The following is an 18649-nucleotide window of genomic DNA, read 5'->3' on the forward strand; positions in this document are numbered from 1 at the left end:
TGTACAATATCTGACTAGAATGAGCTCAGCTGAGTAAATAGAATATGTGATATTATCAATTAAGGACCACCTGTATCTTCCTGAGCCAAAGTACTAAATTGGAAAAACAATGGCCTTCGGCATTTTGTAATACATCAATGATTGTCAATTGAAAAGGCACAACAGAATCAGAAACAATCAGGAAACTTTTTCAAAATACACTGATAGTTTACCTCTCCAACTGGTGGGTCAGAGTGTCTGCTGAGAGGAAACATGCATTCTGAAAAATATTTCCCAAGTAACTCAGAGCAACAAATAGAAAGTGAACGTCATATAAATAAAGAGAAAAATGTCACTTGGCACTGCTTCAAAATGTATTAAGAACTCTTTTGATAACCAGATAAACAATTTTTAAAAATTTGTTAACTTACCAGTAGTAAAGAATTAAAGGGAAGCATGGAGAAAAGAAAAACAGACATAACTATTGACATTGGTACTTTAATTTCAGAGAAAAGTTAAATAACAAAAACTCTTCCATTGCAGTATTCCAGACTTCCAATCCTAAGTCACTTTTTCAAGAAACAACTTATAATAAGTTTTATGTCAAGCATGATCTCCTCCCATCCCCTCCCTCACCCCACTTCTCTAAAGGACACCCTGGCCACTTAACTATCTGAATTTAAGTAAGGCTCTTCAGCTATCTCTAGTCTGGGTTGTTTTACCAGCTTCCCAAATAATTTCTTTACTGTCCAATTCATCTTGTTCATTATTATAAGATAAAGCTAACTCTGATTCCTTTATTTAAAAATCTTCATGTACTTCTATACTACTTACAAACGACTTAGCATGACATTCTGGTCCTTGATTTAGTCCCAATCTGCCTTTCTAGCCTTCTCACCCCTAGAGATCAATATATAGCTAAATATACCAGCCAAAATGTTGTTTAAACTCACACCATATACTTCAGTGCCTTTGCTACGGTTGTTCCCCCTTTCAGTGCTAGTCTAACCACACATTTTCCCACTTGCTCAAAAACCAGCCTAAATACCACTTCTTTAATGAAAGTCCTCCAAATTCTATCAGGCTAAATAACCTGTCTGAGGACTCCAGCTCCAGGCCCAAATCCCGTGTGTGATTTTTTTTTCTCTTTTTTAAAATTATTATACTTAAAGTTCTGGGGTACATGTGCAGAATGTGCAGTTTTGTTACATAGGTATACACGTGCCATGGTGGTGTGCTTCACTCATCAACCGGTCACCTACCTTAGGCATTTCTCCTAATGCTATTCCGCCCCTAGGCCCCCACCCCCTGACAGGCCCCAGGGTGTGATGTTCCCCTCCCTCTGTCCATGTGTTCTCATTGTTCAACTCCCACTTATGAGTGAGAACATGTGGTGTTTGGTTTTCTGTTCTTGTGATAGTTTCTGAGAATGATGTTTCCAGCTTCATCCATGTCCCTGCAAAGGACATGACCTCATTCTTTTTTATGGCTGCATAGTATTCCATGGTGATGTGTGCCACATTTTCTTTATCCAGTCTATCATTGATGGACATTTGAATTGTTTCCAAGTCTTTTTATCGTGAATAGTGCCCTGATAAACACACGTGTGCAATGTGGCTTTATAGCAGCATGATTTATAAATCCTTTGGGTATATATCCAGTAATGGGATTGCTGGGTCAAATGGTATTTCTAGTTCTAGATCCTTGAGGAATTGCCACACTGTCTTCCACAATGGCTGAACTAATTTACACTCCCACCAACAGTGTAGAAGAGTTCCTATTTCTCCACATCCTCTCCAGCATCTGTTGTTTCCTGACTTTTTAATGATCACCATTCTAACTGGCATGAGAAGGTATCTCGTTGTGGTTTTGATTTGCATTTCTCTAATGACCAGTGATGATAAGCATTTTTTCATATGTTTGTTAGCATATGTTTGACAAGTGTCTGTTCATATCCTTTGCCCACTTTTCGATGGGGCTGTTTTTTCTTGTAAACTTGGTTAAGTTCTTTGGAGATTCTGGATATTAGCCCTTTGTCAGATGGATAGATTGCAAAATTTTTCTCCCATTCTGTAGGGTGCCTGTTCACTCTGATGATAGTTTCTTTTGCTGTGCAGAGGCTCTTTAGTTTAATTAGATTCCATTTGTCAATTTTGGCTTTTGTTGTCATTGTTTTTGGTATATTAGACATGAAGTCTTTGCCCATGCCTATGTCCTGAATGGGATTGCCTAGGTCTTCTTCTAGGATTTTTATGGTTTTAGGTCTTATGTTTAAGTCTTTAATCCATCTTAAGTTAATTTTTGTATAAGGTGTAAGGAATGGGTCCAGTTTTAGTTTTCTGCATATGGCTAGCCAGTTTTCCCAACACCATTTACGAAATAGGGAATCTTTTCCCCATTGCTTGTTTTTGTCAGGTTTATCAAAGACGAGATGGTTGTAGACATGTGGTTTTATTTCTGAGATCTCTGTTCTGTTCCATTGGTCTATGTATCTGTTTTGGTACCAGTACCATGCTGTTTTGGTTACTGCAGCCTTGTAGTACAGTTTGAAGTCAGGTAGCATAATGCCTCTAGCTTTGTTCTTTTTGCTTAGGATTGTCTTCACTATGAGGGCTCTTTTTTGGTTCCATATGAAGTTGAAAGTAGCTTTTGCCAACTCTGTGAAGCAAGTCAAATGGTAGCTTGATGGGGATAGCACTGAATCTATAAATTACTTTGGGCAGTATGGCCATTTTCACGATGTTGATTCTTCCTATCCATGAGCGTGGAATGTTTTTCCATTTGTTTGTCTCCTCCCTTATTTCCTTGAGCAGTGGTTTGTAGTTCTCCTTAAAGACATCCTTCATATCCCTTGTAAGTTGTATTCCTAAGTACTTTATTCTCTTTGTAGCAATTGTGAATGAGAGTTCACTCATGATTTGGCTCTCTGTCTGTTATTGGTGTATAGGAATGCTTTTGATTTTTGCACATTGATTTTGAATCATGAGACTTTGCTGAAATTGCTTATCAGCTTAAGGAGATTTGGGGCTGAAATGATGGGGTTTTCTAAATATACAATCATGTCATCTGCAAACAGAGACAGTTTAACTTCCTCTCTTCCTATTTGAATACCCTTTATTTCTTTCTCTTGCCTGACTGCCCTAGGCAGAACTTTCAATACTATGTTGAATAGGAGTGGTGAGAGAGGGCATCCTTGTCTTGTGCCAGTTTTCAAAGGAAATGCTTCCAGTTTTTGCCCATTCAATGAGATACCGGCTGTCGTTTTGTCATAAATAGCTCTTATTATTTTGAGATACGTTCCATCGATACCTAGTTTATTGAGAGATTTTAGCATAAAGGGGTGTTGAATTTTGTCGAAGGCCTTTTCTGCATCTATTGAGATAATCATGTGGTTTTTGTCATTTGACCTGTTTATGTGACGGCTTACGTTTATTGATTTGCATATGTTGAACCAGCCTTGCATCCTAGGGATGAAGCCGACTTGATCATGGTGGATAAGCTTTTTGATGTGCTGCTGGATTCAGTTTGCCAGTATTTTATTGAGGATTTTCTCATTGTGTTCATCAGGGATATTGGCCTGAAATTTACTTTTTTTGTTGTCTGCCAGATTTTGGTATCAGGATGACGCTGGCCTGATAAAATGTGTTAGGGAGGAGTCTGTCTTTTTCTTTTGTTTGCAATAGTTTCAGAAGGAATGGCACCAGCTCCTCTTTTGCCTCTTGTAGAATTCGGTTGTGAATCCATCTGGTCCTGGACGTTTTTTGGTTGCTAGGCTATTAATTACTGCCTGAATTTCAGAATTTGTTATTGGTCTAGTCAGGGATTCAATTTCTTCCTTGTTTAGACTTGGGAGGGTGTATGTGTCCAGGAATTTATCCATTCTAGATTTTCTAGTTTATTTGCAGAGAGGTGTTTATAGTATTCTCTGATGGTAGTTTGTATTTCTGTGGGATCAATGGTGATATCTCCTATATCATTTTTTATTGCATCTATTTGATTTTTCTCTTTTCTTCTTTATTAGTCTGGTTAGTGGTCTATCTATTTTGTTGATGTTTTCAAAAAACCAGCTCCTGGATTCATTTGATTTTTTTGAAGGAATTTTAGTGTCTCTATCTCCTTCAGTTCTGTTCTGATCTTAGTTATTTCTTGTCTTCTGCTGGCTTTTGAATTTGTTTGCTGTTGCTTCTCTAGTTCTTTTAATTGTGATGTTAGGGTGTCAATTTTAGATATTTCCTACTTTCTCTTGTGGGCATTTGGTGCTATAAATTTCCCTCTACACACTGCTTTAAATGTGTCCCAGAGATTGTGGTACATTGTGTCTTCGTTCTCAATGGTCTCAAAGAACATCTTTATTTCTGCCTTCATTTTGCTATTTACCCAGTAGTCATTCAGGAGCAGATTGTTCAGTTTCCATGTAGTTGTGTGGTTTTAAATGAATTTCTTAATCCTGAGTTCTAATTTGATTGCACTGTGGTCTCAGAGACTGAGTGTTATGATTTCCATTCTTCTACATTTTCTGAGGAGTGTTTTACTTCCAATTATGTGGTCAATTTTAGAATAAGTGTGATGAGGTGCTGAGAAGAATGTATATTCTGTTGATTTGGGGTGGAGAGTTCTGTAGATGTCTATTAGGTCTACTTGGTCCAGAGCTGAGTTCAAGTCCTGAATATCCTTGTTAATTTTCTGTCTCATTGATCTAATATTGACAGTGGGGTGTTAAAGTCTCCCACTATTACTGTGTGGGAGTCTAAGTCTCTTTGTAGGTCTCTAAGGACTTGCTTTATGAATCTAGGTGCTCCTGTGCTGGCTGCATATATATTTAGGGTAGTTAGCTCTTCTTGTTGCATTGATCCCTTTACCATTATGTAATGCCCTTCTTTGTCTCTTTTGATCTTTGTTGGTTTAAAGCCTGTTTTATCAGAGATTAGGATTGCAACTCCTGATTTTTTCTTTCTTCCATTTGCTTCATAAATATTCCTCCATCCCTTTATTTTGAGCCTATGTTTGTCTTTGCATGTAAGATGGGTCTCATGAATACAGCACACTGATGGGTCTTGTCTCTGTATCCAGTTTGCCGGCCTGTGTCTTTTAATTGGGGCACTTAGCCTGTTCACATTTAAGGTTAATATATTGTTGTGTGTGAACTTGATCCTGTCATTATAATGCTAGCTGGTTGTTTTGCCCATTAGTTGATGCAATTTCTTCATAGTGTTGATAGTCTGCACAATTTGGTATGTTTTTGCAGTGGTTGGTTCCGATTGTTCTTTCAATGTTTAGTGCTTCCTTCAGGAGCTCTTGTAAGGCAGGCCTGGTGCTGACAAAATCTTTCAGCATTTACTTGTCTGTAAACGATTTTATTTCTCCTTCGCTTATGAAGCTTAGTTTGGCTGGATATGAAATTCTGGGTTGAAAATTATTTCCTTTAAGAGTGTTGAATATTGGCCCCCACTCTTCTGGCTTATAGGGTTTCTGCAGAAAGATCTGCTGTTAGTCTGATGGGCTTCCCTTTGTGGGTAATCCAAGCTTTCTCTCTGGCTTCCCTAACATTTTTTCCTTCATTTCAACCTTGGTGAATCTGACGATTATGTGTCTTGGGGTTGCTCTTCTTCAGGAGTATGTTTGTGGTGTTCTCTTTATTTCCTGAATTTGAATGTTGGCCTGTCTTGCTAGGTTGGGGAAGTTCTGGATAATATCCTGAAGAGTGTTTTCCAACTTGGTTCCATTCTCCCTGTGACTTTCAGGTACACCAATCAAATGTAGATTTGGTCCTTTCACATATTTCTTGGAGGTTTTGTTCATTCCTTTTTATTCTTTTTTCTCTAATCTTGTCTTCTTGCTTTATTTCATTAAGTTGATCTTCAATCTCTGATATCCTTTCTTCCACTTGATTGATTCGGCTATTCATACTTGCGTATGCTTCACGAAGTTCTCGTGCTGTGTTTTTCAGCTCCATCAGGTCATTTACATTCTTCTCTAAACTGGTTATTCTAGTCAGTCATTCATCTATCCTTTTTTCAAGGTTCTTAGCTTCCTTGCATTGGGTGAACATGCTCCTTTAGCTCGGAGGAGTTTGTTATTACCCACGTTCTGAAGCCTGCTTCTGTCAATTCATCAAACTCATTCTCCATCCAGGTTTGTTCCCTTGCTGGTGAGCAGTTGTGATCCTTTGGAGGAGAAGAGGCATTCTGGCTTTTGGAATTTTCAGCCTTTTTGTGCTAGTTTCTCCCATCTTCGTGGATGTATCTACCTTTTGTCTTTGATGTTGGTGACCTTCGGATGGGGTCTTTGAGTGGATGTGCTATCCCTTTCTGTTTGTTAGTTTTCCTTCTGACAGTCAGGCCCCTCTGCTGCAGGTCTGCTGGAGTTTGCTGGAGGTCCACTCCAGACCCTGTTTGCCTGGGTATCACCAGCAGAGGCTGCAGAACAGCAAAGACTGCTGCCTCTTTCCTCTGGAAGCTTCGTCCCAGAGGGGCACCTGCCAGATGCCATCCAGAGCTCTCCTGTATGAGGTGTCTATCGGCCCCTACTGGGAGGTGTCTCCCAGTCAGGATTCACGGGGGTCAAGGACCCACTTGAGGAGGCAGTCTGACCCTTAGCAGAGCTTGAACGCTGTGCTGGGAGGTCCACTGCTTTCTTCAGAGCCATCAGGCAGGGACATTTAAGTCTGCTGAAGCTGTGCTCACAGCCACCCCTTCCCCCAGGTGCTCTGTCCCAGGGAGATGGGGGTTTTATCTATAAGTCCCTGACTGGGGCTGCTGCCTTTTTTTCAGAGATGCCCTGCTCGGAGAGGAGAAATCTGGCAGTCTGGCCACAGTGGCCTTGCTGAGCTGCAGTGGTCTCCACCCAGTTCGAACTTCCCAGCAGCTTTGTTTACACTGTGAGGGGAAAACCACCTACCCAAGCCTCAGCAATGGCGGACGCCCCTCCCCCCACCAAGCTGGAGCATTCCAGGTCAATCTCAGACTGCTGCTGTGCTGGCAGCAAGAATTTCAAGCCAGTGGATTTTAGTTTGCTGGGTTCCGAGGGGGTGGGACCCGCCGAGCCAGACCACTTGGCTCCCTGGTTCCAGCCCCCTTTCCAGAGGAGTAAATGGTTCTGTCTCACTGGCATTCCAGGTACCACTGGGGTATGGAAAAAAAAAAAAAAAAAAATTTCTGCAGCTAGTTTGGTGTCTGCCAAAAAGGCCACCCAGTTTTGTGCCTGAAACCCAGGGCCCTGGTGGGGTAGGCGCCAGAGGGGATCTTCTGGTCTGCGGGTTGTGAAGACTGTGGGAAAAGTGCAGTATCTGAGCCAGAGTGCAGGGTTCCTCAGGCTCTGTCCCTCACGGTTTCCCTTGCGTTGGGGAGAAAATTCCCTGACCACTTGCACTTCCTGGGTGAGGCCAAGCTCTACCCTGCTTCAGCTCACCCTCCATGAGCTGCACCCACTGTCCAACCAGTCCCAACGAGATGAACCAGGTACCTCAGTTGGAAATGCAGAAATCACCTGCCTTCTGCATCTATCTTGCTGGGAGCTGCAGACCGGAGCTGTTCCCATTCAGCCATCTTAAAGATCAAATCTGGCACGTCTTTCTTCCTAAGAATGACTGGGGCATTTTCTTAATTTGGCAAACTACAGTCAGCTCCACATTAGCCATAAGCTTCCAGGCAGCAGTCCTTGGGAAATTCTCCTGGAAAGAAGGCAGGCGTGCCGTCTAGTGACATGCATGCGCCCTGTGTGTGATCTTTCAGGCCTAAGCATAGGCAGGCATTGATGAGGCAGGGTGGGGGCACAGGGTAGGGTGAGCTGCCCTCCTCACACCAGACTTGGTGCACAGCTAGTGCACTGTAGTTTCGAGAGAGAGTTGCAATTCCACTCTTCTCCCCATCATGATCATACACCGTATCAGCAATCCTACCCTAGGCACCTCTATTCAGAGGTCCTCTTCCTGGAGAGAGGCCCTAGGCTGAGTTGCTTTTCAGGTGTCTCTGCGTAAAACTCCTTTAGGGCAGAGGTCAGGGGAGGAGTGATGGTCTGAAAATACTTTTCTCCCCTCTGTTTTAGTATTTGTCCCATTTTAGCCCTCACTGCCCACCTTCTTGGCTCTCAGGTCCATAAACTGGCAGAAGCTTTTTGTTTGGGCCTTGCTGCAGTGAGAAGATCCACTACTTGTGATCTGTGTTGATTTACGTGACCTTCACCCAGTGCCATTCTGTTGGGAAAAACTGAACACTGGGGGAGTGAGTATTCTTTCCTTTGTGGCCTCTTGCTTATACTATCACAGCAAATCAATAAAGGTTTGATTATTACTTGTAGTTTGGCTATCCTACCTAACCACCTCAACATCTGGTAGCTCTGGGCGTCTTTCTTCCTCTGAACACCTTTATTCACACTTACCATTGTACATATGTCTACCTTGCATTATTGCTACTTGCACATACATCTCATCTACATAAGTTAGGGTAAATTTCTTGAAAGCAGACAGTGTTTATCCCTATAAATCCTATAACATCCAGCAGACATCCTACAGTGAACAAATATTTATGGAAAGAATATGTAAATGCATACAACATTCCACAAGTAGCCTATATGTAAAATGCTCTTAAAAAGTAGGAAGGGAGAAATAATATAACCTTAAATCACAAATACGTAGTCTATTCATAGACTGTTAAATTCAGCATTTTCCAATTTATCATACACTATAAAATCACTTTTCCCAATAGCAAGTACATAAACTGAAAAGAAGAGGAAGATAATTTTGAAAAGAGAACACATTCTGGTTTCCAGTAAAGATATGTAGTATCTTCAAATAAGCACATTATTACTCATGCAAATTGAAACAATTCATCTTTCTGGAACCGTCTTGATAATTTTAGCAATGACCTTTATTTTTTATCCTTGTTGATTCTGAAACTGCCTAATTATTATAAAATAGAGAACTCTTCAAACTTGCTGTGTGTCAAATACAAATAAAAGCGAAGCTATAATGTTAGACTAATGAATATTATTCAGTAAAACAAGAAAGATGCCAGGTATGAGTAAAAGCGTAAAAATAAATCAGATAAGGGAAAAAAATTCAAGAAAGACTTTAAAGCAGAGCTTACTTTGTTACCATATACAATATAATCCAAATAATATGCAGCACACTACAATGTAAATTAAAAACATAAGCTACCAATACAGTCTACACAGAGCAGTATTTTAGCTTATGAAGGCTGCCGCAATGGCTTCTGCTTATTGGTTAAAAGAAAAAATTAAAGTTTTTTTAATCAGCCAAGCTAGATTATACTAAGTCCTAGAACTAGACAGACATAGATCATCACCTTGTATGTTTCTTCAGTGAAGTAACATGGACACTGTTAGATAAAAACAGGCAACTGTTAAGAAACTGTTTTACAACTTAAATTTAACAGCTTATAACAAAATCAGATTAAAGGCCTGCTGAGGAATTTTTGGGGGTTCATTTTTGTTACTGTAGCTCACAAAGGCATTTATCTTCAGTCTGAGCAAAAATTTCTTCTATTAAAAAAGAAAGAGGCTCCCATGCTTTGACTTTATTTAAATAAGTTAGTTATGACAATAACAAAAGGCCCTCAAATCTGCCTCTTAGGTTCATTGTGTTGCTGATCAGAAGCAAGACCCTAGGGTTGTACCTGCTAAACGCTGTCATTTAGTGCAGACCAGACCTGCAGGTAAGATAGGTGATCTGTAAGTCTAAAATTCAGGAACTAGAAACTTCTTCTAAGCAATTCAAGTTTCTGTATATATAACTTCAAAGAAATGGAATACTGAAACGAAAATGTGTAAGAGGATTAGGGATGAAACTAAAACAAAAGTAATAAAAAATGTTAATGACATATTAAACTACTGACAAATAGTATTATATTCTTCACTTTGGTGCTACCAATATACTGTAAATCTCATAGGTATATTGACTAAGAATTTCAATGAAAGTTATTGTTAAGTAAGAACCAGTGTACAAGCATTTGTCCATATGGCAGATTTAATGGCATAGCTTACCTGCCCTTGTTCTCTTTTCCTTTCATTTTACTTTCTTGACCTTTTCCTCCAGTAGGATCCCACTCTACACAGGTATCTTCAACTTTCAGGTTCAAATGGGATGAGGAGTTATCCAAATTGAAGTTAAGTGCTATTCAAGATAATATTTCAATATATTTTTAAAATATAGCATATCTCCACTTTCTGAAACACAGCTATCACATTATTTTTTACTCAATCAATTCAATATTGAATACAGAAAATAAAGTACAAATTCATAATCCTAGCACTTAAAATTCTCAACAATCAGGCTGTAATTTATAATTCTTATCTGATTTCCCATTATTCTTCTCAATACATCCTATACTCCAATCAAATACAATGTACTTGCATGGTCACTGACATTTCTGCTGTTCATTCTACTAAAATCTCAGCGAGTACACAATAACCTCAATCTTCTGTTATTAGGATATCAGTTGACTGTTACGACAAAATAGGAAGGGGAACTGGAAGAATTAAGGAGAAGGATAAAGTTACATCGTGTAAAAAATTGTAGAATCTGGCATACATATTTTCTCTGATACTCTAATATTTAATAATTTCATACCTAAATTCTCAGTTTCAAAGTAAGACAAACATGGAGAAACTGAGGCCATGATGGCAGAACAAGGAAACTGGCCCAGCCGATAGATAATTAACATGACCAAGTGTACAAAGGGAAAAGGGACCACATAAATGAAAAAAAAAACCCAAAAAACATAAAACTATGCTTTCTAGATTATTTGATATTTTGAGGAATTATCTATACTTTTCACAAGACTTACTCAGAACTGCTAATTCAGGAAATCAGTGAAGCAAGGTATACGCTTCCCTCCTTGGAAATTTAGGGTAAATCATTAGAATGTATTGATTCATGACTGATCACACCATTCCTTTTATCTTAAAATATAACTCTCGGAATCTTTATCTTGCAAGGTATCAGCTATTACACAGTTACTAACTAATCTGCCTGTTAGTTCTATTTCCCTCCAAAGGTTCAAACTTCTAGTGTATATTAAGAAATACAGTATCCCTTTACAAAACCCTGTTTCACTTACGGATATTACTTAATTTAGCTAAGGCTTCAGTGTGTCTGTGAACTATGACTCTCTATATGTTTATTTTGTTGTTTGATGATGCATATCTGTTTACCTAATGAATCAATAATCCTTTTATCCCCTATTGTTCTGTAAAAAGCACTTTAATTTCAACTATGTATTGGAGCTATTGTTCATTGTTTTTATTTATGAAACAACATTCTGAATACAACTCTACTGACCACAGAGCTTCCAGTAAATGTCATACAATATAAGGAAGTTCACAGCTTTCAAAATCTGTATTTAAACAGAAATGAACTTACAGAAAAAAGAGATAATGCAGCAATAATGCAGCTTTTTAGTAAAAATAGAAATAGAATTCCTTAATAGACAGGTTATCAAAAGGTTAGGATTATGTAACACTGATACCCTGCATTTCCAAGAATGAACTGCCTTAATAGTTAACATCTATATGTGAGTCATTAGGCAATGCATGTGAGAGCATCTACATTTTTGAGAAAGAATACTGGATTTAACTCTAAGGTGCCACCAATTCTCAATTGCTTGCTAAAATCCTAAGGCTGTTTTTTTAAAAAAGGAAGAAATCCTAAGGCTGTCCCCTAATGTTTGTTATGCTGGAAAGAAGGGCCACCAGCAATACTGATGTCAAAGGTGGCAAAAAAAAAAAAAAAAAAAAAAAAAGATAGTGCCATTGAAAACCACTTAAAACCAGACTTATCAAATACCCCAGCATCCAAACGAAAAGGCATGGGTTTCAATCCTAAGGAGTGTCATTTTCTTTTTTTTTTGTTTTTTGTTTTTTGTTGAGATGGAGTCTCGCTCTGTCGCCCAGGCTGGAGTGCAGTGGCCGGATCTCAGCTCACTGCAAGCTCCGCCTCCCGGGTTTATGCCATTCTCCTGCCTCAGCCTCCCGAGTAGCTGGGACTACAGGCGCCCGCCACCTTGCCCGGCTAGTTTTTTGTGTGTGTGTGTTTTTAGTAGAGACGGGGTTTCACCGTGTTAGCCAGGATGGTCTCGATCTCCTGACCTCGTGATCCGCCCGTCTCGGCCTCCCAAAGTGCTGGGATTACAGGCTTGAGCCACCGCGCCCGGCCAGGAGTGCCATTTTCATATCTCTCTTTCTTTTTGGACACTACCCCTTTATGGGACCTCAGTTAAGTTATAGAGCTCCTTAATGTAACAGAGATAACACTCTATAGTTAAAAATAATAATAATAATAAAAAGACTAGCCTCAAAAGTGAGGTCCTATCTCTTGTATAAGTCCTAAGTCCTATAATATAACTAGATACTGGTTCCCATATCTTTAATAGTCTGTGAAAACAAAGTACCAAAAATCAGAGTACAGATATGTTTCACATGTTTAACTTTGTGCCACTGGCTGCTTTCTTGGTACTATAAAATTATATCATAGCCACTATCAATTAAAGTTGGAGAATAATTTGTGATTTAGTAATTTAATATTTACCTTCACAAGAAAATAACTTACACCCTAAATATTCTGGTGAAAAGAACTTATATTACTCTTCACTTCTGAGAATTTCAATGCCAGAAGAAATAGTGCTACACATGCTGGAGGGCAGAAATAAACAATGTTCACTATTTTCTATATCAAGAACCTTAAGTGGAAGCATATGAAATTTTAGTAGGCTCAACTACTTAATCTCCACCTTTCTTCCCTTCTCTCTAGTTTTTTGTTCATACACTAATTTCTACTGGTTGGTTGAAAAAGGCTGCAACAAGCCAAATAAATTGGTAAACAACTGTTCAGTGTGTCATTTGTAAAAATGTGGACTTTTCCTGTGCAGCTCTTACTGCTATGGAATAACCCTAGAAAATCTGTGACTCATGGCCATGTAGGAGTCTAACTTTATTCTGGAACTCCCTGAAGGTCAGAATCACTGTTTCATGGGTCTCAGAGTTGAGTTTGAGTCTATTCCTACCGCAGAGGGTTTACTCAACAGTGAAGAAGTGCTGAAAAGGCCTAGACTTAGTTTCTCTCTACAAACCCCAAGATTAAGAGTTTGACCAGTAACATCCAAACATTGCTAATAGGAGCAGCCAGCCCAGCTCGAAGAAAACTACAAGCCAGTGATTAATATTCCTATATCTATGGAATTTGCATAGAAATGTATAATTCACCACATTTAGGTCCAACTTTGGTCATTAAATATAAAGAGTAAATGAAAAGAAACAAAAGAAACTTTAAAAATACGATGCTCTTGAGGAAGAATAATAATAGTAATGAATTTTACTTGATGGGCTAAAACAGTTCAAGTTATATAGAAAAGATTATCTTCCTATATATGACTGTATTTTAAAATGGTAAAAACCTCTAAGAAACCACAGTAACATCTCAGTTTGATAACATGTAATACAGAGTAACTGCATTCCTTAGCTAAGTTACCTATAGTTCAGTTCTCAAATAAAAACATTTGCTATTCCAAACAAATAACTTCAAGATAGACTTTATTTTAGACCTTTGTGAAGCAAACATTTTTCTGAGTTTGTCTCATCAACAAATTATAGGCCTCATATTTTGTTTTATTCTGATATGATTTTTTTTCATCCTCCAAATCCAATCAAATTTCTGGCAGGTAAACCTATTCAAATGCTATATGAACTAGAGGTCAGTGGAATGCCTTAAGTCCCAAGTGCCTACAAGAATGTGTAGAGTCTGGTTCTGGAATTAAACCCAGTCAATAATCATCTCACAACCGGGAAAGTCTCCAGCATTATAACCTTCAAATTGGTAAATACCTAAAAATATCCTCTGTATTCAAGTGTGCTACCCTAGGGAGTTTTCATTAAATCCAAATTGCTCTCAGAGACTAGAAGAACCTAGGTTCCAGGCTCATAGTAAGGGATGGCAAAGAACTCAGAAGTGGATTCTTATTCACACCTTTCCAAACTAGGTCTAGGGATCATGGGAAAGTCATTTAATATATTAAAACTATTTTTTCACCTGCAATATGGATATCAATAATATCTAGCATACTGATCTCTCGATGACTTTAATTATCTAATAAAGAATTGAAAGTGTTTTGTGACCATTAATAAACTATATAAATGTTAACTGCTGCAATAAGATTCACGAAAACAGAGAGGACCTGAACTAAACAGATACTTCCCCAGGATTGATTCCCCACTAATCCATTCTATGGGAAAACTCTGGGCAAATCTCGGTGATACTTACCTATTTGTATACTGAAATGTATAAATCAAGCGTCCACCAGAAAATACAATACCATCATCTCAGTCTATTTTATTTGTATGAATACAATCATATAGGAAAACCCAATGAAAACCACTACTGTAGTCCTATTTCCCCTTTCTTAAAATTCTTACTGTTGCGAAAGCTAGGCTAGGGGAAGTAGAGAAGGAATTCAACATAACATGAAGTGTTTCCTGTTACAAAGTTATGAATAACTTCAGCTGCTAAGCTTTGTTTTATGCTGTATAAAGAGTTACTGATCTCACCTTTGGTCTCTAGAGTCACTGGATCAGAATACTCTCCAGCCACAGCCTTGTTACAAGCTCGCACTCTGAAATTCATATACTTTGAATCAAATTTTAAGCCTGAAAAAATGAAAACATGGTTTTCAGACATGAACAGTAAACGACTCTATTCCCGAAAGTATGAGTATGAACCTTCAGACATTAAGTACCGTGTCTCTGTATTCAGGAAGAGTATGAATTTGTTAAAAGAGTGATATGTGGCCGGGTACAGTGGCTCACGCCTGTAATTGCAGCACTTTGGGAGGCCAACTCCAGAACCTGAGGTCAGGAGTTTGAGACCAGCCTGACCAACATGGAGAAACCCCATCTCTACTAAAAATATAAAATTAGCCGGCATGGCTACTCGAGAGGCTGAGGCAAGAGAATCACTTGAACCTGGGAGGCAGAGGTTGCGTTGAGCCAAGATTGTGCAATTGCACTCTAGCCTGGACAACAAGAGTGAAACTCTATCTCAAAAAAAAAAAAGAGTGATATGCTCAAAATAAGAGGAATCATGATTTAATTATTATTTTATTCAAAGAAACACATACAGTTTATCAACTTTTAACTCAGTGATTAAAAAGTACCCTTTCAGGCCTCATTAAAAGTAGTATTTCACTCAAAGAGAGATGGTATAATTTACAATAACATATTCAATTTAAAGTGAACATCCTAAATAATTTTTATATTTAGGAAACATTGTTTTTTATGTGAAAATGAATTTAAAGAGGAAGTAAAGCAGAGATTAATAACAAACATTTTGAAGTACAGTCTAGATTAAAATCGCAGTTTAGAAATTACTAGCTATGGGACCATCAACAACTTGACTGAGCCTTAGTTTCCTAGTTGTAGAACAGAAATGATAAAGCCAACTTCACAGTTGTTGTAAGATAAATGGGATGTAACATGCTGATTAAATGAGATGTACTATATGTAATACACTTGAGCCCATCTTCTGACAAATGGTAACGGCTCAATAATGGTGCTCCTAATATTACTACTCATGCATAACAAGCATCTGACAACTCAGGCAATATTTTGCCATTTCAAATATCCAAAGTCCACTATATATTGAGACATCCTTATAACGGCTTTCAAAAGGTCAACAGGAATTTCTAATATTATACCAAGTCACAGGTCTTCTTTAATTATTAACATGAAGGTAATCTTAAAACAGTAAAAGCTACAGTATTTACATTATCAGTGAAATGGTTACTGAGAACATCTAAAAAACCAACAGCTTTTTAAGAGTCAGAAAACCAAGGTAAAAATTAAATGTTATTCTGCAATAATGTTTTCAGAATATCCCTTCATACTTATGTTACATATATTCTGTTTTACTATGCTACAAATGTCCAAAAATAATAAAAACAAAGGTTTCCAGCCTGGCGAACATGGTGAAACCCTGTCTCTACCAAAAAATACAAAAATTAGCTAAGTGTGGTGGCGCATGCCTGTACTCCCAGCTTCTCAGGAGGCTGAGGTGGGAGAATCACTTGAATCCAGGAGGCAGAGGTTGCAGTGAGCCAAGGTCCTGCCACTGCAATCCAGCCTGGGCGATAATAGAACAAGACCCTGTCTCAAAAAAGAAAAAAAAGGGTTTCCTTGATATTTCAAGAGAAAATCACTTCCATAATGAATATCTAAAAAGTCAGTGTGACTAAAGAAACTTAAAAACTTTATCCTTTAAAGTAACTCAAAATATTTTTCAAGAATACATTTATATTCTGAGAATGAGATTCCTGAAATGCAGACATGTTACCTGATAGTGTATATTCAGTACCCTTAATATTATCAATTATCTCCCAGCATCGCTCATCCTTTACACGTGGAAGTCCATCAAAATTTGTCTTCCTATGTTCCAGTATAAAATGGTCAATCTTATTATCTTCTTCTAGCATTCTCCAAGCTACTGTTACAGAGTTATCTGCCACCAAACACTCTACTGGATCTATCTCTGGAGCTTTGGGGACTGCAAAGAAGAAAGAAAAAAGACTCATTCATTCCTCATTTATTACAGCACTAATCAAACATTGATATATTTATATCATTCAAACTGCTTTTTCATTCTGCTTTTGAAGTGCTCAAAAGTAGATCATATTAAGCAAAAAGATACCCCATAAATGTAAAATAACTATTTTCAAAGAACACACACTAAAGATAAGGAATCAAGAAAGACTTGCTACTTCTGAACACATTATATTTTTAATCTGACATTTCAAATAGCTGTAGCATATAAATTAAATCAACATTAACAAATAGAATAAATTGCTTTGAATATAATGATTAATATAATTCAAGAGTATATTTTCACTCTTGAATGTATTTTAAAATCTTGTTTCCCAACCCTGCAAAATACTTAAGGATTTTTAAATGTTTTTCCCAAGAGTTCTGCAGTTCATTAAAATAAACTGTAGTAAATGAGCCACATTTAACATGTGTGAACATTAATTTCTTTTCCATGAAAGACATATTTCATAGCTTTTTAACATTAACACATGATCCACTGACATAACAACTGTAGAACATGGTCCTCCAGTGATATGGACTTGTCTGAACTAGGTGAAACTATGCAATCTAGCAGGTATCAGATTTAAACATTTTATTGTTAAAGAAAGGAATTCAAAAGATTTATTCCTGGTATGCAAGGCTAGTTAAACATTTGAAATCAATTAACGTATTCTATTCCATCATTGCAGAAAAATTATATAATGATATCAATAAAAAAAGAAAAATACCATTTATAAAGTAAAAAATAAAACTCTTTGTGGATGACATGACTGTCTATGTAGAAAATCCAAAGAACAGGCCAGGCGTGGTGGCTCATGCCTGTAATCCCAGCACTTTGGGAGGCCAAGGCAGGCAGATCACGAGGTCAGGAGTTCAAGATCAGCCTGACCAACATAGTGAAACTCCGTCTCTACCAAAAATACAAAAATTAGCCAGGCGTGGTGGCATGCACCAGTAATCCCAGCTACTCATGAAGCTGAGGCAGGAGAATTGCTTGAACCCAGGAGGCAGAGGTTGCAGTGAGCCAAGATCACACCACTGTATTCCAGCCCGGCCAACAGAGCAAGACTCCATCTCAAAACAACAACAACAACAACAACAAAACCAAAGAATAAAATTCCTGGAACTAACAAGTGATCATAGAAGGGTTGCAGGACACAAGAGATGAATAGGTGGAGCAGAAGCGAATGTGAGGGCAGTGAAATTATTCTATATGGTAACGTAATGGTAAATATAAGACACTATAAATTTATCAGAATCCACAGAACTGTTTAACACAAAGAGTAAATGCTAATATAAAATATGAACTTTAACTAATAATGTATCACTGTTGATTCATCAATTATATCAAATGTATCACACTAATGCAGAATAGTAATAACGGGAAATTGTATATGAAGGAGGTAGTCGGTTTATGGTAACTTTCTGTACTATCATGCTCAATTCTCCACTAATATAACCCTGTTCTAAAAAACAAAGTAAAGCTGGCCCTCTGTGTCCACGGATTCAATCAGCCTTGGATCAAAAAATATTTGGAAAAGATAAAAATAACAATACAACAATAAAAAAGTTTAAAACTACAATATAACAACTACTGACATAGTGGTTACATTGTATTAGGTATTATAAGTAGTCTAGAGATGACTTAAAGTATATGGGAGGATGTACATATATGTGGTTATATGCAAATACCCATTTTTTACAAGGGACTTGAGCATCTGTGGATTTTGGTAATTCAACGAAGGTGCTAGAACCAGTCCCCCACACATACTGAGAGATGACTTTTGCTAATATTTTTTTAAACCACAACAATAACAAAAGAATTACATATAAAAGTTAAGATGCAAAGTAACATGAGAGCTAACAAATCCAGTAAAATAACATCAAGATGAAAAAAATTTGACTCGGAAAGGATGATCCATTTCCACTAACTAGAATTTTCCCAAAGTTAAACTCTGCATGTGTAATTGTACAATAAATACTTAGAATTGGATATAATTTATTAGAAAGACAACTGACAACTAAAAAAGCATTTATTATTTGTCATTACCATCAGTTTCCTTCATCTGTCTTGTAGGATTTCTGTCCT

General features: G+C 37.7%; 1 protein-coding gene across 1 annotated transcript in view; it reads right to left on the minus strand.

The window, feature by feature from the left end:
- FSD1L (fibronectin type III and SPRY domain containing 1 like) overlaps positions 1-18649 on the minus strand; it is an 83354-nt gene that overhangs the window by 15761 nt on the left and 48944 nt on the right. Inside the window, exons 7-9 of the mRNA XM_030920289.1 lie at positions 16313-16522; positions 14533-14631; positions 9979-10108 (exon numbers count right to left, since the gene is read on the minus strand). Of these exons, the coding sequence (XP_030776149.1) occupies positions 9979-10108; positions 14533-14631; positions 16313-16522 (439 nt within the window). The remainder of the gene's footprint in view (positions 1-9978; positions 10109-14532; positions 14632-16312; positions 16523-18649) is intronic.

This window comes from Rhinopithecus roxellana, chromosome 16 (assembly GCF_007565055.1).
Source record: "Rhinopithecus roxellana isolate Shanxi Qingling chromosome 16, ASM756505v1, whole genome shotgun sequence".
Lineage (NCBI taxonomy): Eukaryota > Metazoa > Chordata > Mammalia > Primates > Cercopithecidae > Rhinopithecus > Rhinopithecus roxellana.